The 25,675-nt window shown below is 35.7% G+C and overlaps 2 protein-coding genes and 1 pseudogene across 7 annotated transcripts; 1 reads left to right on the top strand and 2 right to left on the bottom strand.

Annotated features, from left to right (window-relative positions):
* Positions 1-5,832: 5,832 nt before the first annotated feature.
* Positions 5,833-9,879, bottom strand: LOC111365239 (annotated as a pseudogene).
* A 4,220-nt stretch (positions 9,880-14,099) lies between these two features.
* On the top strand, positions 14,100-15,313 carry LOC111365238. The gene has a single exon (XM_022985656.1). It carries the CDS (start codon positions 14,762-14,764, stop codon positions 15,098-15,100), a length of 339 nt encoding a protein of 112 aa, XP_022841424.1. The 5' UTR covers positions 14,100-14,761; the 3' UTR covers positions 15,101-15,313.
* A 1,774-nt stretch (positions 15,314-17,087) lies between these two features.
* LOC111365237 (maltose excess protein 1-like, chloroplastic) lies at positions 17,088-24,168 on the bottom strand. Of its 6 annotated transcripts, none has more exons than XR_002697389.1 (11): positions 23,894-24,168; positions 23,597-23,798; positions 22,740-23,111; positions 22,356-22,544; positions 21,893-22,183; positions 21,705-21,794; positions 20,387-20,488; positions 19,196-20,294; positions 18,476-18,538; positions 18,313-18,374; positions 17,088-17,595 (listed from the first exon to the last, which is right to left on the bottom strand). XR_002697389.1 is itself a non-coding variant. In XM_022985652.1 (11 exons), the coding sequence occupies exons 3-11, from the start codon at positions 22,971-22,973 to the stop codon at positions 17,513-17,515; spliced, it is 1,233 nt and encodes a 410-aa protein (XP_022841420.1). In that variant the 5' UTR covers positions 22,974-23,111; positions 23,597-23,798; positions 23,894-24,168; the 3' UTR covers positions 17,088-17,512. The 6 variants fall into 6 exon arrangements, 4 of the variants coding, with proteins under 4 accessions (XP_022841420.1, XP_022841422.1, XP_022841421.1 ...); XM_022985652.1 differs by having other exon boundaries at positions 20,176-20,294; XM_022985654.1 differs by having other exon boundaries at positions 20,176-20,294; positions 22,007-22,183.
* Positions 24,169-25,675: the final 1,507 nt, after the last annotated feature.

Raw genomic sequence — 25,675 nt, 5'->3', positions numbered from 1 at the left:
TGTTTCAAATGAAATAACTTAACTAGTTTAATTAATTAAAGTAATACGATAATTATTAGAAGACTTTATCATAATCAAAATCCTACATGATTAGGAATAATAATTTATATCCTAATTAAAGTAGATTAGCATTACAAGGAATTTAATAGTTTCTGGAGTATTATTCAATTATCTTTAAATTCCTTAATTGTCAATACCTAACATATTTTATTCCTAATGGCCGAGAATTGCAAATTGTATGGATAGTAAATAAATTAGAATTTCATTTATACCTTGATTCTTTCATTGATTCCATCTTAATTCAACTTATCCAAAATATCATTTTCTTAATCCTAATTTATATAATTAATTATTATCTATCAAAGGAGTCCAATATTGATATAGTAATTTAGTCCATATTGATAACTAATATTATTAACTAAGTAGTTTTCTTAATTGGTTATAACTCGAGTTTAACTTGACCAAATTAAATTTTTCTTGAGTCCATAATTCGCCATTTATTACAAGCTTCAAAATGAGCCCAATATTGATAGGGTAATTCTGACTCCTTCAATAATTAACTATTTGGCCTATTTAATAAAGGTATAAAATCTGAAACTTATTTTCACTTTGGTCCCTCAACTATAAAGTTATTCACATAGATCCAAATTAACTATAGAGATAACCAATTAACTTGTATAAGGACTTAACTGAACATTGCATTCCTATTAAATAAATTAATGCTAAGTAAAAATTCTGGATTTTACATTTATGCTCACTTCTATGGACTTGCCATAAAAGATGTTGATTAGGGATGTCAACAAGTTGGACCGAGTCGGCCCACAAGCCGAAGTTTGCGGCTCTGTTGTGTCCCAGACAAAAAATTGCTCGTGCTTTTTTGGCCCAAATCGAGCCAAACCAAAGCTTGAAAGAAAAATCGAGGCTTGACTCGGGCCTTATCGAGCCAAGTCGAACCGGTTCAATTTTTTATTATTTTATTATTAATATTGTGGTATACGGCTGCTAGCTGCTTGAAGAGGCTCAACTAGGTAGTAGCAGTGGCTACCTGCTAGTTAAGGTAGGTTGCCTGCAATGGGAAGGCTTAAGCTAGGGCCGATGTTTGAAAATGAAACTTGGCCCAAGCTACAGACCAAGTTGACTCTGGCTTTATGGGCTGCTAAATCAACTAGTCAAATTGATATCTCTAATGTAGAAAGAGGACAATTTTTAAAACCCAGAAAATTATCCCATTACTATCAATAATTAAAAATTTAGCCCTATTCGAAATAGCTGATATTCTCATATCACTTTTATTCTTTGAAAGAAAATGTTGAATATAACATACACCCGTGGAGACTTTCCACGAATAGAAAGATTCTTATTTACCACATTTTCCAAAAACTGCATAATTAGATATAGAGCGGGGTTTGGGGTGGCGTCTTAGAGGTTGTGAACCCATTAAAATAGTTATTCGTGGCATTCATTATCCAATCCCAAGAATAATTGTGGCACTTCAACCGGCTGTGACAAATAAATTTTCTAGACGTGTTCTCTGCCTTTTTCAATCTTAATAGCATAATTGATTTTCATCTCATCCGCTAAATAAGATCAAGTAACTTAAAAACTAAAAAAGTCACAGAGTCATTGTGACTTTCGCCTGTAAGTTATCTAATCGTTTCGTAGCTATCATCTAACACCAAAGTGTTCACTTGGTTGAAGGTTTTCATCAATAAGCATGGAGTTATGTGAAGACTAAGGGGATGACAATGATGTCGTACTACTCCAGAACAAGACGAAGAATTTGTGATCATGTCAAGTGTCTCTCTGTTGGAAGCCTGAGTGTGGCTTTTGCTGCCACAATAGAGCTACCGTATGAGCCTCGTGACATCTAGATTGTAATAGACTCGACATGACCAATAGACGCTGGCCATCCGGGCAAATTCATAAGCATAAGTTTAGATTAAATAAAAGGGATTATGTTGCATAATTAAACAGGTCAGAAGTTTGCATCAACTGGTCAGTCTAATCACATCTTCAATAGTTCAATACATGCTTAAAAGTTAGAACAGCTAAACCAGGACACGTGCACATAATTTGATGATAACTATACTTACATTTCAAAGTTTGCATTGCCCTTTTTTGGGTTCAGAAAATCCAATTTCTAGTTTTGAAATATGATTATGGGCAAAAAAAAATACAACTCAATTTGTTTTACAGTTTTTTTCCTTTTCCTTGTATCGTTTCTGAATGGCATCATGTTGCACAATACAGTAAAATTTCTTTCTGATGTGTTCTTCTCTGGAAATAAACCAACACAATTTGTAAATGCACCAACGCAAATTGTTGTTAGTAGTTTTCGACCTGCATTGTACAGAAATCCCGTACTCATTTACAGTCAATTGCGAGAGAACTAATTTTTTAATTTTTTTACCTAGAGAAAGAAGAAGCGAAGAACAAAAAATTTGAAAATTTTGAAGAATCAACTCACATCTTAAATACTTTATGTATAGAAATTAAAGTGGGCAAGAGCATGTACTGGTGTAACTTGTTAGTGGTCAAACTGGCTTATAAGCCCAAAATCCACCCGAATGTGCTGTCTTAATTTTAAGTTAACTTTCTTTTTAAGCAATAAGCTAAGTCCATCCAACTTATCCCAACTTATAAGATAGTTTGATCAATTGAATTACGAATTTATCTTTTGTGATCTCACAGTTACTATCAATCTTGCGCTGACAAAAAGGTGCAGAACCCAACAAAAACACCAATTGGGAATGTAAATAGTAAATACAAAGGAAGAGGTGGAGAAAACCAGCAAAAATGGTGGTTCAGCAACGAAAAGTAACATTTAGCTTGCCCTGATTGGATTGCTAGTTATTGGTATAGCTGATGCAGCAATCGCTTCACCATATGACTGGCGAAGTCACCTTTTTGGTGTTGCAACTGTGACCGCCAAAGCCATTTCTTATCTGATGCTTCGAACCGCAGGAGAAAAAAGGCTTGTTTTCTTGAACAATGAAGTTGGGTTTCGTGCAAGTGAAAGTGATTGAAGAAGATATGTTGGGATATAATTAATTGTGTATAAAGGCTTAAACACAAAATTAAAAGGGGAAATTAGTCTCACTACTCTAAAAAAATATCAAAATAGATTTTTACTTTTAGGATTATAACCTCTCAAGATCCTAATTAATATGTTTATAAAACCCAAACTGATTAAATTATACCAGTTAGTTTCTCCACCATCTCTGCCCTCATCCATAAATTTTCTCCAGTCACATTCAGCAAACCCACTCAAATTTTCTACCCATAAACCTCAAAACCACCACGCTCTCTACTATCATTAAAAGGTCCTCGAATCTCCAGTCCACCAACTTGAATGCTAGTTCGACATAGTGCCTCAGCTTTCTTCAATTGTCTCACCGAACAGTGGATAGGAGTGGAGATGGAGTAGTAAATTGCTTGGGTTTGTGCTTAGGGTTCGGTCTTGCTGGTAATAATACTGATGGCGACGGGGAAAGAGGAGGAACGGGGATTGTGTGGGCAGCATGGAGAAGAAGCGGCAAAGGGATTTGGGGGAATGACGTTGAAGTAATTGAGGATCGTAATGGATCTCTTATTTCCTGACCAACCGTTTTCAACTGGGAATCAAAAAAATTTCTTAACTTATTAGTGGTGTTGTCTGAAATTTTGAGTGAGTGCATTCAAAACTTTCTCCTGCCCTTCTCTAGAAATAGGAGTATCCCTTTTATGATATGTCAATGAACACTGACTTGCTCCTACAATATTTGTTCTATAATGTGAATGTTGGTAGTTGCCGCTGTTGCATCTACAATCGCCAGTAGCAGCAGCAAACTTCGATTTATTATAACTCCTAAAAATATTTGATTTAGTTTTGGCTAATTTATCGCTATTTATCTATCATCACATGAGCATAGAACCCACTAACGAACTAATTGATGACTAAATTGTGTTGTGTTAATGACACTGTATGAAATAAACTTTTGGCTAATTTTTCTTAATCATCCAAACTATCACTGGTTCCCCAGCTTAATTACAAAATAGATAGAAGTTTAAGGGTGCTTCCATGACTTACACAAGTTGGTGTTAAAAAATGTTGAGCATTTGGCTAATTTTGCTTAATCTTCCATACAAATTATTCAACGAGTATTTGTCACTTTTTTAGTATTAGTCACTATTTTTGAATTTTGCTACTTTTTGAATGTTTGTCACTTTTTTTAAATTTTTTATTTTGTTACTTTTTGAGTGTTTGTCACCTTTTTTTGTCCCTTTTTTTGAATTTGTGTGACTTTTTTTAAATTTGTGTCACTTTTTTAAATTCACCGCTCTTTAAATTTTTGTTACTTTTTTTTAATTTTGGTCACTTTTTTAGTAATTGACACGTTTTTGAATCCGTGTAACTTTTTTTAATTTTAGTCACTTTTTAAAATTCATCACTCTTTTTAAATTTCTATCACTTTTTTGAACTTTTGTTGGTTTTTTAAGTAATTGTCTCCTTTTTTTTCGAATTTTTTATCGCTTTTTTCAATCGTCTTTTTGAAAATTTTGTCACTTTTTTATTTACAAACATCATTTTTAAATAAAAGTGACATTGTATAATCTTTAAATGAAAAAGCGATACTAAATTGCGTCACTTTTTTATAAAAAAAAAAAAAAAAAAAGGCGACAATTTTTTCATGAAAAAGTAACATTGTGTCACTTTTTAATTTTATGCAGTATTTTTTACTTCCAAACAATTTTTCATATAATTTTCAAAAGACATAATTTTAAGGGTATTTTTGTAAGTTGCCCAAATTAAAATGATCTAATAAAAGATTAAGTAATTGGACTTGGGACATCTAAATAAAGTGTCGGCCGAATTATATGTGTAGAATTCAGATTCCTTCATAATTGTATTTCATAATGGACGAAATACATATGAAAACTATTTATAGGGTTATAGTCCCCCAATTTATATGCAACTTCTAATAATTCTTTGTGTCATCACATCAACATAAGAATATAAGAGAATGTATATTGAAGAAGAAGATCCAAAACCCATAACCAAGAACAGAAAATTTACAATCAAAAATCAAGAAGAATGATTCAAAAACTCAAAAATTCATAATCAAGCATCGAGATTAAAGATTGAAAGACAAGATTCAAAGATTATAGTGGTGAATTGATTACCAACAACCAAGTTCAAAGGCTCGATCCAAAAACAACGTGGACCATTAGAAGTAGCTTAAGAAATTAATGTTACTCACGACTCGTATATTTACCTATTGGATGATTTTGAATCTTGTCCCATTTAACCCTATTATTGGTCCAAATAAATTCTAACCTATTCCTGTGTATGTGTTGCCTTTTGCCCTACCGTTTGTGTGTGATTTGTGCATGAAAGGGTGAAAAATGTGACTACCATTGAGAGGAAAAAATCCAGCTGCTTTGTGCTTCCAAAATCGGTGGTTTCTGTGTTATTGGTCTCATCTTCGTGCCTTCTTTCATTGCTTTATTCTTGCCTTTGTAACTTACAAATCAATATCGTTATTTTGTCCTTGTGGATGACATTGACAAGCAACCAAGGTAAATATATTAATTGTTGATTGAAACTGTTTAGATTGGTTGTTTGATAGAGAAAGATCAAATAAAACTAAATACGAGAAACACCGTTTAGAAGATCTTTGGGGAGAGTTTTCACGACACTTTCCTTTCTTGATTTCCCGCTGTAAATGGGAACTTTCATTCAAAAGTTGGATGCTGTCAATCTAGTTTTATTACCGGTTAGGATTTTGAATTTGTGCACTCTCTGAGATATTTGATACGTATTCCATACTTTACTGTTCAGTGCAAACAAACTAAAGATTTATCATTTCTCATTAATAAATCACAATTTTTTTGAAAAAAGGACAGGTATAAAGATAACTGGCAACAACTGAGGTCTGCTGCTACTGCATATATTCCGATATAGTACACTCAATAACCATTCATACATGTATTATTGGTACGTGGTTTCAGCTTTGGAAGCATTAGCACAGCTTTATTCTTTGGATTTGCTATGAACAATTAGCTATTTGAAGTTTTACCACAACTAGAATCTTTTGTGTGACAAATAAACCAGTGAAAACCGAAAACACGAATGAAATCAGCAGCAATTTTTCCCATTCCTAGACGAGTCTTGTTCACTCCATCAAGTTTTCTGTAACTGGCATTTTTCCTGCTCGACGCAACAGGGGAATCGTGTTTGTGGCTTCACTGACCTCAGTATTCTACTGGTTGAACAATCGTATCTGGACAAGTGAAACGAATGTTAATGAGAAAAGACTGTTGAAATACATATATCATGCACACGTTCCCTTTGAACCTAGACAACTGTGGTTCTTCATAAAAAGGCCGTATTAGACTCGACAGTGTTAAGAATGGGAAAAAAAAAAAAGCTAAATTTTTATTGGCTGTACAGTTCAGCCCTGTCTACAACAGCATGCCAAACATGTTCTTATCAAACAGGAGATAGTCAGATAGATCAGTCTATTCTCATCCACTAGGCCTTGTTTCAATTATGTAGACTAACAGCAATGAGCTCACCAATGCCAACTAGAGCAACAATGATTAATGAGAAACAAATTACCATGAAAATCACTTCCCCAGAACTATTACGATCAGGTACCATAACAGAAAACTTTTCCAGCAAATTGCTTCATAAAAAGAGGGTGAAAATCAGGCTGTTTTATAGGATTTCTGCCTAAAGGAATTTGAACTCTAACTGCGACGCAGCTGTCCCTTGCCATTTGAAAATACTCACTTTCACATTTATATTTGAAAATTTATCTCTGCACTAACCAAATCAAGAAAGGCACAAATGTTTAAAGCATGCACAAAAAGGGAAAATAGAAGAGAAGTGAATGAACAAAAACTTAGTGACGACTTTAAAAAGACAACAGAAAAATACCAATTCTTGTTCATCCACTTGATGAACTATCAAGCCGTTGAGCACGCCGGAGTTGCATTAATTTGTTTTTGCATCTGAAAAGCAAAAGAAAAGAGTCGGATTGGGTGGGACAAATGAAGAATCTAAGACGTTGCAGAAAATGGCTCCTAATGAGATAAATTAGTTTCTCGACTATACCTGTCATGACATCTTCGCTATGGACTTCTTGAAATACATTACCCCTAGGACATGCATTTTTATTTAACTGTTTCAGTCCAACTAACATAAACTATGTGTGTCCATTCTTAAAGATAATATCAAAACTTTCTATAGACTAAAAGGTAATCATTCTTGTGAAAGAAAGTCTCACGAAAAATTTCATCAAAACAGAAAGGTTACAGAATGAGAATAGAAGGAATCAACTGATCATAGGCTGGATCTTGTGAACGACAGAACTGAACTCCATATTGGGAAAAAAAATAAATTTAATCACTAATGAGGCAAGATAAAATACAGTAAACTCTATAATGCAAAATAGAGACAAAGAAACATGGGATATTTTCATTAATAAGATATTCAAAGAAGCATCTTGATCTAAATACAAGAAATCATGGTCAACTACATTGATAACACGACCAAACATCAAGCTTCAAAAAGGGAAGTGGATACATGACAAATGGAGAAAATTAACAGTAAGTGAAAAGAGAAACTAGAGGACCTTGGATCTCAATGCGGCCTCATGACGCTTCTTACTATAGAGTGCGAGCCGTCGGACTTTATTTTCCCCGGTCCTCCTCTCCGGCTGCTCCTCAAAGGCGTTAAGTAGAAGCGCAACAGTCCATTATCAATATGGTTAGGTGAATATTTTGCACTCCAATTCCTCTCCTGTACAAACTCATCCCTCCTCTTCTTCCCATGCCCTTTCATTTCCACACCGGATTTCATCACACTTCCAAATGAATTCCCATTGCGATTGGAATTTTTCCATCTCATACTACTATTGCTCTGCAACACGTTTTTAGTTGATTACCGTATCATCATTGCCATCTCTCCTCAACTCATGCCATGACTCAGAGAATAACCTATCCACTCTGTTTACTCCATTATACCTCTCCTCATCATCATCTTCATCCTCATCCTTATTCCTACCACTACGCAGTTGCATAAAACCCCATATTCTCCAACTCCATCTCCTAGACTTTTTCAACTCCTTTCTCTCCCCATTACCCATTGCTGAGCCATTTTCCATAAATGCACTACGCAACTCAATAGTCTCAGAGTAATCGTCCCTCAGAGAATTTGAATTCGAATCTCTCAATTCTCTTTCCCCCATCAACACCTTAGCCCCATGAAAATAATCTGCATTAGCATGTGAAACCCTGGAATTAGAAACTGCTTTTATTTCATCCATCTCAGTCACTCCAGCAGCCGCAGTCTTTCGAATAGAACTAGACCTATCCAGACTCTTCCTCCTCCTTGAATCTAAATAGTATTCCTGAGTCTGCGCTGACCCTCCAGGCACACCCTCGAACTCTTCAACACAATTTGTAGTCATCATCACCTGTCCCTCGACTGGAATCTGCATATCAGACTGCAATACAGGCACTGCTGGAGCATCCTCTAGCACACAAACCATTGAAGGCATCTTCGGAAAGCTTCTCCCTATCGAATGCCCATCCCAGGAAGCCCGAGGCTCGTCAAAAGAATATCTTGGGTCATCAAAGCTAATCCTCCCAGCATCCAGCGAGAACCTCGGGTCAGTGTCACAAGACCTCCTCCCAAACCCATAATCCGCTATCTCAGATTGCGTCTCTCTGTACTTCCTCGAAATCCATTTCTTCATGGACAATGTAGCCAGTTTCTCGCCATTGTTCTGCTTCTTCATCTTCTGCTTCCGCCTCCACTCGTGCCATTTCTTGCTAAAAACCGAGGCTGCCGCCCAGAACCCCCCTCCCGAACTCTTCTTAGCCTGCGTATCAAGATCTATATTATCCTTCACTGGCTTGAGATTATTCATTTTCACCGTTTCTTCTGCTTTAAGATCAGCATTATTCGCCTCTTCTTCGATGCCGTTTCCAAGATTCTGCAATTGGCTATCTTGAGCTGGTGTAATTTCATCTGCAGGACCATCAACAACAGGAGGAGCTTCTTCTTCGTTTTCGGGGTGTTTAAAAGCCTCCTTACTTTCCTCAAAAACGGGTTTATTGGCTACAGAAGATTCGTATTGTTTGATATTATTACAGTAATGTAGGTTTTGAGAGGACGGAGACGGTTTACTAGCGGTTTTATTCTCGTTGTCAAGAGTGAAGAGTGAACAGAGGGAATTCCGCACCCTGACGTCGCAAGATTTTCTCTGGGGCTCAAAAGCTCTAGAGGATAGGCTTAATCCATCGGTTTTGGAGGTGGAAAATGACTTTGTGCGTCTGAGTTCGGGTAAAAATGAGTTAGGTTTGGCGGGCTTCTGGGGCGGCGGAGGAAGGAAACTGTTAGCTCTGATGGTGGGTTTGAAGGAGGAAGAGGTAAACAGGGACTTTAATGCAGCAGTGGCGGAGGAGGGGTGGCGGGAGGAAGAAGGGGTATTGTTGGAGGATTTGTCTAGGTCAGTAAGGCGCTCACAGAGGCAAGAGGGGCAAAAGCCGTTGAATTTATCATCTGGGTGGCGGTCACAGCTGAAGGAGGAGCGACGTGGCTGCGGTGGCGGCGGAGGTGGTGGTGTTGCGTCTGCAGCCGTGGGATTCATAACTGTCAGAAATCCTAGTCTGCACCTCACCCCTGATCACATCACAACTGCATTGCATTCAGCGAGCTGAGACAAATAAGCAAATGCGAGAGCTATTGTGTGTGTAAAAGAAGAAACTGAAGAGGGCTTTGCTTTACTTTGTAAACGGGGAATCAGAGCGAACAATAGAAGGAGACATAAACGAGGAAGGGAAAGGGTCGCTCTTTTAAATTCTCTTCTTGACACTTTTCAGTTTGATGTTTTTCCATATCTTTTTTCAGTTTGGTATTATAAATAAGTAAATTCATTTTTATTATAATTTTTTTTCCTTAAATCATCATTTCGTAAGTAGATTTCCTTTATGAGTTTTTATGTATTTTTGGAAAAAGAGTCAATCCATTTCAAAAAAAAGTTGAATGCATGGTTATATTTATAAAAATGCTCCCTGTGAAGGGCGTGTAAACGCCCGACTACAAATGAAATTTCTCTTTAAGCTTTGTTAAGATTTGCATATTGATCAAATAATACTCTCTTAACATACGGTTCTCTTTATTTTAAAAAGTTAATCCTTAAAATTATGTCCTTAAAGATTCTTTAAATTAATATTTTAATTTATGAAGGAAAATANTCTCTTTATTTTAAAAAGTTAATCCTTAAAATTATGTCCTTAAAGATTCTTTAAATTAATATTTTAATTTATGAAGGAAAATAATATAATAATTTAAAGGAAAACTAATAAAAATAAAAGATACGAAAGAATAATAAATATTTTTTGGGATTTATATAAAATTATGTGTTAAATATAAAGAGCCAAATAGAGTACTTAAAAAAATTCTCTAAATTGTATAAAATGCACTTTAAAAAATAAAGAATATTTTGAAAATACTCTTGAAAACTAGCACTGCACTTGTCATTTGTATTTTTAACACACGTCTCTTCATATGTCACACGCATCTTATGCATGAGAGCAATATTATCACATTTGAAAATTGTTCTTTTTACATTGGAAAATTTGTATTTCTTTATCTTGAAACTTTTTCTTTTGGCATAACTCATTCGCAATCTTTTAATTAGGTAGCAAAACTTGTTAGTTGTTCTTTCATCCGTTTTGAAAATTTAAATGATGAATTTGTCATTCTTTATAGGCCCCTGTTTGACAATCATTATTGAGGAAAAATAATATTTCGACTGATTTATGTGCATTTGTGTGAATGTGTCGTTAAAAATAAATATGTAGAAAAATGAATTTTCAAATATTGATTGTCGAGCATGAGCTAAATAAACAAACATAAAAGAAATCAGTTAAACAAAACCACACCCCTCGTCAACACCCAGCCCACTCATTGATACAAGTGCTGATATTAATGTAAAGAGTTGGCATTTATATAATCAACATAGCCTTTGTAACATTAGGCATGGAGGTTAATAATGGCAGTCACCAGTCCACAGGGACAAGTGAATGGTTCTTGTTACGTGGGTAAATTTAATACATTACATTTAAATATTATTAAATTCGAAAATATAATTTTTCATTATAATAAAAATGCTCCAATTTTTTGAATTCGATTTTAATTTTTAAGCCATATACTGGACATTTTCCTGACTGTGTAAAATTCTTATTGATATTGGTTTTAAATATAAAATGTTTTTCAAAAAATTATTATTATTATTATTATTATTATTATTATTATTATTATTATTATTATTGTTACGCTCCGATCTTACACGCCTCGGACTCGCAGCACCACATATTTCCGACCTAAAAACGACCCTTTCGAAGTGTTTTCTAAGTGATATGGCGATTCCTATTACTGACCTGACGAAGCATCTCGCCTCTGAGGTCGAGGTCAAGTGGATCCCGGTTAGAAGATTCGCCGCTAATTTGAGATTTGTACCAAGATCCTTCCTGCATTTAAAGTTTAAATTGATTTGACGTCTCCATGATACTAATTGATGTGACTTATCAACTTTATGTCAATTCAACTCAGAAGAAACAAATTGGCCGCCCACTTTACAAACGCGGCTGATTGACGCCTATGAGCGGATGCTTCATACCGTCAAACGTATACACGCGTCCCACATCCAACGGTTCATACCACCTATAAATACCCAAGGTTTAACAAGACGCAAAGGTAATGAAACTCTTACTACATAGCACTCCATAATAAGTTTATATATTTTCTCCTCCCCCTTTATCATTGATTTGCATAGCCCCTGGGTACTATTCCGATCACTTAAACCTGATTTGACCGTCGGAGTTTATACGGCCGTCACCATCTCCGCTGGTTCCGACCGTGTGCGCCTGACTATTCGCTGATTGTGCGTAGAGAGGAACACGTGGAGTAGCTTTAAGTTGGCCACGTGGAAGGACCAATTTTCGGAGTCAACAATTATTATTATTATTCGATCTTAACAATGGTATGATGATTATAGTTCGATTTATTATAAGTTTGAATTTGATAAATTATTTGCAAATCCATCGAATATATTAAAAATCACACTAATGAGCCGTGGCCTATATATAGGTTGGTGATACATCTAAAGTTTAGGTCGTGCGTCTACATACCAATATTTGCAGCGCATGGATGTGCAGTGTATCTATTATCCACTTATTGTACATATTTTAATAATATCTTTGAATAACTAATAATTTATACTTAACTTTAATGTACAATAGAACTACCTCTTTCAGTGTAGGGGTCTACATATATTTTGTTATCTTTTGGTTGGATTAAGTTCTTATACCTAAAATAAGAGGCACAATACACCTCGGAGGATAGGTGGTGCAAGAAACGTAAAGGTGGCATCCATGTTGTAGAGTTACGTAAGGTGGGGATAGAAGCAACTATTTTGACCTCATGAACAGAATATAAAAATCTCACAATCTTAATGCACTTCGAACAAAAAGTAGAAAGAACTCGTAGAACGAGAAAACTAATGATTGCATTGAGGACGACTTGTTTCTCCACTAGCATCACCATCGTCCTCTCAAACCAATTATAGCATTTGAAAGATGGTCTAAGGTCAAGGACTAGTTATGTGATATCAGTGCACCCTATGTATCGCCCAAGAAAGAGTATTGTAACTCGAAATGACTTAGTTGATTTCAGAGAAGGTACCCCATCAATAGAAGGAGTCATTTCCTTCTCAAGAAAGGCATGATAAAATCAAGAAAATTTTAAACATTCCAAATATACTCAACTCCTACCAATTGTACTATGATCTAATCTCTCACTTCAACTATACTTGGAATGGGTCAAAATAGAGATTCAAGGAGCCAACTATGCAATGGGGGTGGTGGTGGTGACAGCGCCTGGTTGGTGGTGATTTTGTGGGTTGGATTGGGTTGTATAGTAGGGGTGGTTGAAAAATGCTTATTCGTTCATTTTGGGGGGGAAAAAAAAAGTAGTAATAATAATAGGATTCTTGCTGCATTTTTTTTTATTTAGTTGCTTTTTTATTTATTTAAAGAAGATAAAATTCGTCATGTGTAGGAGGATGAAATTTTATAACTTTTGAAAGGTGGAGGATGTTTGGTGCCAAAAAGGTTGAGGATAGATCAGTAACATTTCAAAAACATGGAGAAAAATGTCAAAAACCCTAAAATGATAAGACAAAAATCCAAAAGATACCCTCAACCTTTTAATCTATGGCACACTTATTCCCCCATTTTCATAAATTCGCAGCCCCTATCCCTAATAAGTTTTCGGTATAAATTTGCCATTAAAATAGGGGGCATTTGCAAAAATGTTCAATTTTACATATGTCCATTCAAAAATGTTCACTTTTGATAATCTTTACAAAAATGGCCAAATTTAATACCAAATTCTCTATTTTACCCTTAATAAAAGAATAACAAATTTCATATTGTATATGTCAAATCACAATTAATGCTAGACACAGAAATGTCGAGAACAATATTTAAAGGGTAGAGAAATATCATATTCGGAATGAAATATCATTCTAAACATTTAATAAATCGAGAACGTCGTTTGAGATATCGAGAATATTTAATATTGTAATTTGACGTGTATACTTTTGAAATATAAACAGATTTAAATATCAAGAATGACATTTGAAATGTCGAAAACATAATTTTAATGTAGTTTCTTATGGAAGTTAATTAGGGGTACTATCGTCCAAATAATTGCAAAAATGGACATTGAAAAATTTTGGATATTTTTGTAAATGACTATTTCAAAATGGACATTTTTTATAATTTCCTCTTAAAAAAGATAGATGGAAAATATTATTTTACCCTTCAAATAAAAAAGGAGATACGAGGGGGTTAAAGAATAGGGACAACAGCTGCAATTTATCCTAAAATCTAACATTGATTAACAAACAATATTTCCTTCGGTAATTTTCAGGTGCCTAACATAAACATGTGGAAGAACAATAAATAAATAGATTTTTGTTAAAGATTGACCAAATTCCAAATGGTGGCTGGCGTGGCGTCGATAAAAAAATGAGAAATTTCACCACTACGGACAATTGGAGTATTACTCCCAAAATTGATTTCTAAAGAAAAATGGAAAAAATCTGGACCAACGATCACAGCCAATTAACTATTTTCAGATGAGCCCCTCTAACCCCACAGTCTCTCCATTGGTAAATTTTCAGAAATCAATCATCCATATTCCAATTCGGAAATCAGCTTACTTTCCCTAATTGGTTTTGTCGGTTGTATTACTTCTCTGTTTGTCAACTGATTTTCTTTTCTCCAGCATTTATAATTAAATCTTGATCAAGCTTAACGACTGAAAGTCGGTATTGATCTGTTTCTTCATAAATCTTGATCAAACCCTTATAGCAAAATTTTATTATTTTTTTTCTTTTAAAGATCAGAGTTTACTTTACTACGACAGAATCAAGATTTTCTGATGGCTTGTTATTGAATTTGCTTAGAATTTAAACGTCCATTATTTTACCAATATTCTGATCTGGGATTAGCTCAGATTAATCTGTTTTTCCCAGAAATTTGAGCGAGCTCATATAGCAACTCTGGGTCTTTTAAGATCAAAGTATTTAGTTCTGTAACCAAGTATCAAGATTTTCTGCTGGGTTTTCTTGAAATTTCTTCAAATCTTCGATTTTCGTCGAAAGTCTGATCCGGGAATAGCCCAAATTGCTTTAGAGCTATGAATTTCAGAAGCATGGAAGAATTTTGGCCGTTCTATATGAACCAGCACTCAAAACCAGCCACAAGACGTTGGCATTTTGTTGGCACTTTGTGTAGTATTCTGTGCTTGTTGTACTCAGTGTTCTTCAACTGGCGGTACCTAATTTTCGTGCCTTTGTTTGGGTATTGTTTGGCGTGGTATAGCCATTTCTTTGTTGAAAGGAATGTTCCAGCAACTTTTGGGCACCCCTTCTGGTCTCTGCTATGTGATTGGAAGATGTTTGGCCTGATGCTTACTGGTCAAATGGATAGAGAAATCAAGAGGCTTGGTAAGAGGCCTATCTTGCAAGCCTACTGATTTTCTGATTTTAGTTTGTTTAGCATGTGAATCTTTTTCTATTTTGTTCGAACTTTCTATTCTGTCCTTTCTTATGGTCTTCACCATCTTCTACTTTTACTACTATTATTGTGAAGTTTGTATTTTTTTTTATGCTGCACTGTAAAGTTATTGAGAAATTTCGATGTTGGACACTCGAGCCTAATAATGCCTTACCTTATTCCCTCAACCTTATATTTAGGGGTATATTAAGCATTCTATACTTGTCTTACGTCTTTCTAATAATGTTGCATATAGATGGGATTATATAGAGTATACATGCAGAGGTTTGGGATCACTGTTCCACCATTGTAGTCTTTGTTCTTTTTCATAGTAAAAAGTAAAACTGTGGTGGTGAATGGATGTAGACAGTGAACCACTATAATCTGCATGTTTCAGGTGTCGTTTTGCTTAATATTGGTTTCTTGTGATCGGAACTGGCTTTAATCCCTAACATTCAACTATAGCTGCCTTTTGGTTAAGCTCATGCCCATATATGTTCATATGTGTTTATATGGGGTAATTCTCAGCTTCAAGAATGCATTATGAAGATGTCATTTGTAATTTTAAATGGTTGTGGTTCTAAAGTCATTTGATTTTAGATTTACGTCCTAGTCTAACCTGAATGGAGTTGGAGGGAAGTACAAGAAAAAGCTTCCGATTGATCATCCCATAGCAAATATAGCTCTCGTTGCTTTGTTCCTTCTCTACATATCAAATATACATCAGTCTAGAGACAACCTCAATCACTGTTACAATGAACACAAAAGTGAGTATAGTGCCATGCCCCATTGCTCCAAGGCTATCTCTGCTAGAGAGACTCAATAAATGTTTATTTCTGGAAAGTTGAAGGTTACCATAGAAGGCTAAATCAAAGTGAACTTTTTTTGGAAGTTTAAGCAAAACCACACGACAGTTAATCTTTGTTTTCTTGGTGCTCGCCCAACCATCTCTGTCTGTCTCTTTTTCCTGCTTAACATGCTTTGCAAACTTAACACCAGATTTCACCAATTACTACTCACTTTTGATCACCTCAGATTTTTAATTTCGGGATAGATTTTGTTAACTTCTTTACTTAATTCACTCTTTGATAACTGGATTTGAGAAGTCCTCGAATATAATCAGGTTCTGTATTGTGTTGAAGTTAATGTTCTGATTGAGATAAGGCCTAAATCTATACTTCTGTTTGTGGTGGATGCTGCTAGTGCGAGTAGGGTGGATGTAGAGATTTGAGAAATTTGGGAAAGTGATGGTGAAAATTGACTGATCTTGAGAGAATGATGGATCTATCTGTTTAGGATAATAAATAATATTTCTACTACTTTATGGTGACTTGGGAATTTTGTGGTCGTAGTCCAGTAGTGGTGGTGGAGGGAGCAGAGGTGCTTATGTTAATGCCTGTATGATCAAGCAATGGAGCATCCAGTATTGGACATATATAAGGAAAATATTGCTTGCCATTAAATGAAAATGATCGTCGCTCAAGTATTCTTTCTGCAGTTAGACCATTAACATCGATTTGGCTACGATGAGAACCCCACCTCGTATTCGACAAGTTATTTTACTGGCAAAGACAGGTGTTAGGTTTGAGATGTCTGGTTGGTTGGTTAATTAGTCACATTTTATTCATGGGAAATGCATCCGAAATTCTTGTTGGACAAGTTCAACACGAGCAGGAGAGACATAGAGCCTCTTAGTGCAAACGAGGGGGGAGAAATAGACCTCTTAGTGCAAACGAGGGGGAAGGGGGGGTGGGGGGAATAGAGACATGCATGCAAATTTTCTAGTAGAGCAAATTGAATTATTACGTCAACAAGCAAAAGGTGGCAACTATTATTGCATTCTAATCCCAAACAAAATCATCTCGGGCAGGCTGGCACTTGAACCATTACAGTTTTATCAAGTCATCGACCTGTTAATTGATCTGGTTTAAATCTACAATTTTACTGCTATTATAGAAAAAGGGCAATAAAATGAATACATAAAATTGGCTTCTCATTAATTGTTCAAATACAGATTTTAATGGGAAGTATATCAGAGTCGAAAAATTTTAACTGCTGATAGCAACTTGATCCTCTGTCTTACAATCTGTGTGATATCAACCAATACAGCACGATGTTGTTTTCCATAAAGGTTTTAAGTTCAACTACTTTATCTGTGGAACTAGAGACGGAATTTACAGATAAGAGTGAAAGTACTTTTATCCGCAGCATTTCATTTCATTTGCGTGGAAGATTTGAATTAACATTCTTCTGACTTTGATTCGCCAAAGCTCAAAATCAAACTGATTTCAATCCAGAAACTTGATCAAGTTTAGAGGAACTGTTGCATTTCTTGCATGTTGCCACAGTACAGCTTGAATATTGTCTTCACAAAAGCAGAGGAGAAGGAACTTCAGGGGCCAAAAACCAACTCCTTTAAAGATGTTAATGGTGAGGAGTATCCATAAGCTTGAGAGTCTCTCCATAGAGTGATTCCTATTGCAAGGCAAAAATGTATTCAAAGCACCCACAATCAGCCAGCATATACAAAATGGAAACAGAGAATACATAGAAAACGTGAGGCCTTATTCAACATCAACAAATTGAGAAATTGTAGTCAGCCTAGACCACACCTTCCTGGAAATCGAGAGAGACTGCTTATTAAGATAGAAAAGGTTCGAAATTGAGTTCCATTTGGTTAGGAATTCTGTTTTTCTTGCTTTATTGTATATTTTGCGTAAAAACCTAATTTCAGGACTCATGCATAGCAAGTGGCATTGGAGCCCAACACGAAAATATAATCCAGTGCAATCCCTTTTTAATTTAAGGCATATTGTTGTCGGTGGACGAGGAAAGAATGGCAATAATTAAGCCCTAATCCCAATGTTCTGGTTCACCTTCAATGTGAGTGATACTATTAAAAAAAAAAAGGAAAGAAAGAAAGAGGATTACACACTGAAAAAATCTTGGACCTCTTTATTCACATCCCACCACAAATTTCTTACCCTTTCGTGTAAGGTCCCATTTCCTTTGTAATAAATCAAGACAAAGCGAATTGGCTAAGCTTAAAAGAAGCAAAAATAATAGAAGTTCTCTTTCGTTTTTTCTAAACATGTTTGAATATGTTACTTGTGTCGAAACTAAGTCACCATAACCTTGCTATCAAGCACAATGTTAAAACTTCACACCAGAGAAGAGAAACATAGGACGCACCTATCCAGGCAATAAAGCCAAGGGTTGCAGCCAAGAAGAACTCCTTGCTAATACTGTTGAAGCTGAATTTACAGCAAGCTTTAAGTTTAACTAGAGATGTACAGCCCTCGAGATACTCTTTTCTGAAAAAAATTGTTGCAAATCAACATTTAAAAGCACATACCAATACATGCATATTAGGTTGCCCAATCCATAGAAAATACAGCCCCAACTCGAACCAGTGAACCTGCAAATAAATTCTTACATTACAAATTCTTAGTCATACTTTTAGTTGGAATTGCAACTAATTCACAATTACTAAAGAAAATAAATGAGGTTAGAGTAGTAAGCTTGGTGGATATTTATGTAAAGAGATTTAGCGCATGTTCAGAAAAGCTTATAATTTTTATAAGCTTGTCAAAAACTATTTTTAATCACGTCCAGGCTCACACGCGGTAACGTTCGTGGTGGTGCTTCAGAATCCCAATGCACTACGTCCAAGATTAGAACGAGCTTGCTAGCAGACCACTACCGTCCCATTCTTGAATGAGCTGGAGCGCAGCCATTTTATCCACTGAAGTAGAGATTGGGACTACTCTAAGCTACGGTTTCACTGCCTTATAAGAGAGAGAGAGAGAGAGAGAGAGAGAGAGAGGGCCTAATGCCCTTGCTCCTCCCTTGCCGATGCCTTTTCAAAATTCTATTTGGTTGATGCTACAGGTTTCTTCCTTTTTTATATTTATTATCAACTTTTCGGAAAGTTGCTACGCCGCTACAACTACTGGAAAAAACTAGATTAAGGTATTGCAGAAAGAACCTTTATTCTTTACACTTCTACTTTCGGTTCAGATGCAAGATGATGTCTCGCTTAAAAGGGTACAGGTACTACTGGAAAAACGACTACCTGCCAGGGATAACTACTACATAGGGTGGTTGCTTTCTTGACCTACGGAAGAGCGTAGATAGAGGAGTCGTCATTCTCAATCATTTCCGGGGTAGGCGAAGGAAAGCCCTCCAGCTCCTGCCGGTCCCAGGTTTCCACTCAAAGCGCCGTCAACATTTATTTTTATATCCTAGGCATCCGGAGGAATCCAATTTATTAGCACCTGATTTGCGGCAGAAGATACCACCAGACACCCAATCCCAATAAAAAACACGTTAGTACGACGAATAAGCTGTCTTTGACATAGGCAAAGGATATTGCCCCTGATAAGAGAAAGTAAAGTGGGGGAGTGCTGTGCACAATCTTGAAGTATGGTAAGGTGTTATCATTTTCAATGATACCAACTCCAATCGGCCCCGGCTTAGTACTTCTTCAGCTTAAATCAACAGGCTAAGTTTGGAGCACTAGTCGAGCCCTCTAGAAGCTGTAAAGGAGAGCAATCACGATTGACGAAGTCCACATAGTCGCGACGTCTTCAAGTCAGATCAGCATGGTTGCTCCCTTAGTCTTCAATCCACCCATTAGCTGATTCATTTGCCGTGGTTCGCCCGCCTAAGCAGAGTCGAAGTTCGTGGGATCCATTTGTAAAGAACATATCTTTAGGGGTCACCAAATCGCCAAGTCGACTTCTCATCTATTCGCATTAATGCGATCCCATAGAACTCAAAACTTATACTCACTTATTATCCACACACTTTGTAGCTTATAATCTACTACTTTGCCCAACTTAGAGCATGTTATTAACTCCTCAATACATTAAAAAGCCACAATATTTTATTGCGTTTATGGAATAACAAAGAAACATCATTAGAAACACAACTAAATTTATAAAACAGAAAAATGCGGGCCTTTGCCTTCTTAATAATGAAATGTCGATTAGATTAACCATATTTAAACCTAAGCAAAATCATTGGACAGTAGGAAAAGGGACACAGACATACCACATGAAATCCCGAATAAATAAGGCACGTGGAATCATAAATCCATTTCCAATCATGGCTAGTAACATTGTGACAGCTGACAAACCTCTTATGTTATCAGGATTCAGAAGATTTGTCCACTGAAAAGGAAGTATTAGCATCGACAAGAAGTCACACTTAATGACCACGTGATAAAATTAATTTTTGTATATGGGAAAAGAAGATGGATAACCATTTGTGCAACAGGCATCCACATGAAAAGAAGAGTGGCACACCAGCTAGATACTGATCCCAGAAATTTTGTGCCTTGGTCCGAGAGCTTACCAATCCGAGCCTGAAAAAGGTATGCAGCTGCAAGATTAGAACAATATTCTCCCTCTCAATTCTAGATCAAGTACTTAAAAATATTCTGCCCTATTCCCAAAAAGATAATATATGAAGTACAGATTGGTCAATATACATGCATGCAGAATATGTGCATAAATAAATGCATATATGCATAATTGACTAGAATGCATTTCATATGACTGGCTTATATCATTTGGGAATCTCGCGATCATGAAATAGAGTAGTCTAATGTAAATTTTGGCACCAAAGCATGACAAATAATGAAATCGAGCACCATAAGATTAAATCATAATTTACTCAGACAAACTAAGTCATCACAGTCACGGTTAGAAACCTGAATCTTTCCTCTGAAAGTGTAATCAAGGACCAAGTTGGGTACTTCAATACTACATCATTAAGAGAGCTATGAAGCCTTTCAAAGAAAGCAAAAGGAAGAGTATTTAACAAAGAGAGAATTTCTGCTAACAGAAGATAAAGAACTAAAAATTTATTGAAGATTATAAAGAACATATATTGCTGTCCTCAGGAGGTTCAAGGAATAGTAACTTAACGTGAAAATATTAAGTCCATTTTGCTTTCAATATCAGGATATCAGGATGCAACTGAGACATGAAGATCTTAAAATATATCAGTTCTTCTTTTGTTCCTATCTCACCATTGTAGTTCATTTTCTCGTTTCTCGTTTCTTTCTTCTTATTGTACTCTATCCATACACAATTGAATGCTATCAATGATTTTTGCAGTCAAATGGATTGTTTTACTAACTTATTTCATGCACGTTTCTTACCTTTTTAGTTGCGAAAGTTCTAAATGTATATGATGGCGCAACTTTCTCAATAAATAAGTCTGGAAACTAAATGAATTAATAAGAATTTGTACGTTGATTTTTTTATTTTTGCCAATTGACCTGGAAATCAAATGCCAGCATTCCATTGTAGTAGGACTAGGACTATTATATTTATTATTAGCAAATCTTTTGGTTGACAAGGGAGACATAGTCTTTCAAGTAAATTATCAGGATAGGCTGGGAATTGTTGCATAACCATGTGTAACCAGTGGTGCACCCTCTCCCTTCATGTAATCAGGCACTATTTTTAATTTGGTCATCACTAATAAACGCTGCAAAATGCGAAATGTATAACAATCTGATATGCACATTCCAACTTTAACACCCAAGTAGAGTTTAACGATGTCATGCTTACCATAAGAACAGCAAGCACAGCGGTCGAAAAGGAAATCACTCCAGGCAAGATAGTGTTTGGAACATATGGAACAAATGTCGACCACATAACCTAAAACTCCATCCAAAGTTGATAAAGATAAGAACAAGGAAAATTTATGCGGTTCTGAATCCAGTGAGTTCTATGCATTTGAATGAGAAAAATATTACTTGTGGAAGGGCAGAGAGCCCTGCAATAGTAATAAAATCTTCCCAAACATGCCAGATTTCCAGATTGAGCAAATGAAAGTATTTCATAAAATTCACGATGAGGCCAGAAGCAACCACAATGGAAGTGGCAATGAAATGAGGAAGAGGCATCGCTTCAGCCATGGCCAGCTGCAACATCACAACAAAGATGGATACAACTCCTAAAGTCTGCACCACCACTGCTTCAGTCTCCCTCTTCTTGATAAAGTATGACATCAAAGACAGATTCCCTAGCAATCCAGTGAACATCCCCTGTAGCCAATAATGATTGATTTAATATGTCAAATGCTGGTTGTGCTGAAATTAAGTTCTGATTAAACTAAGCAACCGTGAAAATTATGTTTGGCAAAATATGTAACTTATAAGCACAACCATATATACTAAATCCATATATGCAGTAATAAGGCCAAACAGAATGTGGTACCAGCCATGGAACAGCTAAGAGTGCAGACTTGTTTCCTGCTTGAAGATTCCGAGCATTAAGTATGATCTGAGGCAGTTGCAACAACAGAAATGGTACATTTGCAGCTCCTGCAAACTTTGCTGTCATTGAATCCCATTGCTCAAAGTTCTCACCTCTTCTTAGTGTTGATGGTTCCTGTGTTTGGTTTTCCTAGGAATGAACAAGGATTTTAGCCCCAGGTCAAAGAAACTTCCCGGCAGATTAATAAATTACATTAAACAGCATATTAACCAGAAGATGGATTTTAAAAGTTTACCTTTGAGGGAATGATAGAGATGCAAGGATAACACTACAACTAGACAATTATTAATTCAAATGAGAGCTGATGGTGTAGTATGATAGTACCTGATTAGTGGGATGCGATTCTTCCGAGTTAAGCGCGGTAGCTGGTTTGAGCTGATAATGGCATGCTGATAGTCCGAAGACCAGCGTCTCCTTCGAATTGGGCTTTTCATGGATAATTCGTTTGGAGTACGATTGTGGACAGAAAATGAACTCTAAATGATGAGGATAAGAGCAATAGGACAGTCGACAAATTTGCAGGGGTACCTTACCCCAAGGTAGTAATGAACTTGCCATTTGACTTTTCAGAAAATAATAATCTGTGTCTTGCAATTGCAATTGCAATTGCAATTATGGAATTTGGCCAAAAGGTGCAATTCAAGATATAGTCATATTAATTTGCCGGTGACAAAATTCCAAGTGAAATGCTGCATCCTGACAAAGATAAATGCATTTTTTTAGCAATAGTTATATAGTTATATATATGTAATGACTATATGCCCAGGAATGACCGGTGAACTAGTGTGCTATGTGGTCCCATAAACTCTATTATATCTGAATAAGACCTCAATTCATTCACCTAAATCGGATAAAAAATTGTCAATGACTCTGCATTAGAATGAACTTTTACTCCACAACTTTAATTAACTAATGTGCATGCATTAAAAAGCTATGTTCCTTAGTAACGAGTTAGAAAATCACCAATCAATCCGAGAGGTGATGCACTTAATTGATGGAACATTGTTTGATGATGATGATGATGATGATAATGATAAAAATAATAATAATAATTGAAGTTACTAGTTTTGCCAAACATGCTTAACTTTTTTGTTGGAATTTTAGTTCAAAAATTTACTGTTCTTTTTGTTTACTTTCCAAAAAAGTACTCCGTACTTTTCTTTAGGATTAGCCAAACATACCTCATTAGCAGTTAAAACTATACGTTCTCCACAATTTGTGATAGCTTATCCTGAAATTATCTGAACCCAAAGCTCGTAATTCTTTCAAATTAATGCTTCATCAAAGCGATCACCAACCCATTCTAGCGATTTCAATTGTCATGGTCCTCAAGTACAAAGAAAATTTCTTCTGGGCATTTCAACAAGCAGAAACAAGAAAACCCTGATTTTTCAAAAACTCAAGATTAACGAAAATATTTACTAAAAAGCCGCCCAAGTTACAAAATCTAAGAGAAAATAAATTCGGATAACACGTACCAGTTTAAAAAGCCGCTGCAGAACGAACGAGAGAACACTACACTTTTAAGAGATGCAATATTTTATTTGGGTTCCTTAATTTTCCAGAAGTTTTATATCAAAAGTATGCATATGTTTCTTGTGAGCATGTGAACTTTCAGATATCCTGAACCGAACCTGATCCGCAGGAGGTGGTGTGGGCGGTTTGTGTTCTTGATATTTGTAGGAGGGAACAAACCGTTTGTCTTCGACCTTTTTGCATGTCACGCGGATGGAGAGTTAATTGCTCCAATGTTACTGAACTTATGTCAATGTCATTAATTGGTTAATAGAGTTTAAAATATCGAATTTTAATCACTAAACACATATCACTCTCTTAAGGCTTAACCATTTTTATTTCACAAATTAGCGTAAATAATCATGTTATTGCTTAAAATACCCCTGCGAACTTTTTTCCATTTTATGACTCCTTTAACAATAATGTAACACCTAAGAGGTTGTTTTAACACTTCTAATCAAGTCAACAAAAGGTATTCTTTAGACCATCAATTCTTCAAAAATATTTTTATATCTAATTTATTTAAATAATTACATTGGAAAACACGAGATTCTAGTTGTGAATTCATATAATATGCCCTTGTTTGATCCTTATTATTTGGAAAAAAATGAATTTTTTCAAGAGTGTTTTGATATCATTTCAACTACACATTTTTCAATAAAATAATATTATACACAAATTCAAAACTTTTTATTATTTTTTAACCACACATTTTCCATCAATACACTATTCAAAAATTCATTTTTCCTTTCAAAATGGGGCTCGAACAATGGCTATATTTTGAGATTTGATAGTTATGAAAATGATATTTTGAGATTTGATAGTTGTCATGAAAATGTTTCTTAGGTAATTAAACATGACTACATTTTCTAAACGTTCATTGATTTGCAAATTTATAACTTCTATTGACACATAAAAATTCAGCCTAAATCGAACGAGCCAAGGAATGAAGCCCAATTGGAGGATCCCTAAATCAGATAGCCCAAAGAACGAAGCTCAATCAAACAATTCATGAAGGCCCAAATAGGGAGGCCCAAGAACGCGGTAACACCATCGCCCAAGTTTGCAAGTCGCCCAGAATCTGAGCGAATAGAGTGTCATGCAGTCGCTCAAAGCTGTTACTCTATTCTCGCCCAAACCTTCGAGTCACCCAAAGTCTTAGCAAACATAAAGTGTTGTAGTTATCAAGAAGTGCAGTTATCAAAGTAGTTATTAAAGCAGCCCTATCACATTTCACGATTCAAGAAATTCAATCGAAAACGGTTGAACGACGAAGAGTAATGGCAGCAGTTAAAAAAGGCAGCTCTATGACAAGTTGGCCATTACGAGGAAAGTGGGCAGTTATAGAACGATCCAACAGTTTTTAGGCGGTTGATCACAAAGAGATCATCCAAGGAGTATAAAAGGAAGGAAAGACATAGAGCAAAAGGACCGAATCAAAAACTCTTGAACAGAGAACATGTAATTTTAAATTCCTTAACTTAGATTTAAACACTTCTTTCAGTAACTCGTGTGCTTGCGCCCCTTGGAGGCATTCTGTTTTTAATTTCCAATTGTAAAGTCATCGCCAATAAAAGAACACACCTTTTTGGGACTTTGTCTCAAGAGGTTTGTCCCTTACACAATCGTCTGATCCCTTTTAATTGTTAGCGATGAACCCGCGCGAAACAATTTGGCACGCCCAGTGGGACAGTGGTGTTTGGTGTTGAAAATACAAAAGGTGAAACAATATGCCTCAGAGATCC

This window comes from Olea europaea, chromosome 17, assembly GCF_002742605.1.
Source record: "Olea europaea var. sylvestris chromosome 17, O_europaea_v1, whole genome shotgun sequence".
Classification (NCBI taxonomy): domain Eukaryota; kingdom Viridiplantae; phylum Streptophyta; class Magnoliopsida; order Lamiales; family Oleaceae; genus Olea; species Olea europaea.
Note: the sequence above shows the minus strand (reverse complement) of the source record. Positions and strands in the feature narration are given on the sequence as shown.

Bases quoted from the DNA above. Each gene is read 5' to 3' on its own strand.
- LOC111365237 (XM_022985652.1), bottom strand. From the start codon at position 22,973: ATGGCAAGTTCATTACTACCTTGGGGTAAGGTACCCCTGCAAATTTGT. The intron at 22,545-22,739 runs GTACTATCATAC...GTTCATTCCTAG, and splicing joins AATCGCATCCCACTAATCAG to GAAAACCAAACACAGGAACC. The intron at 20,295-20,386 runs GTTATCCATCTT...CTTCCTTTTCAG, and splicing joins GGATGCCTGTTGCACAAATG to TGGACAAATCTTCTGAATCC.
- LOC111365238 (XM_022985656.1), top strand. From the start codon at position 14,762: ATGAATTTCAGAAGCATGGAAGAATTTTGGCCGTTCTATATGAACCAG.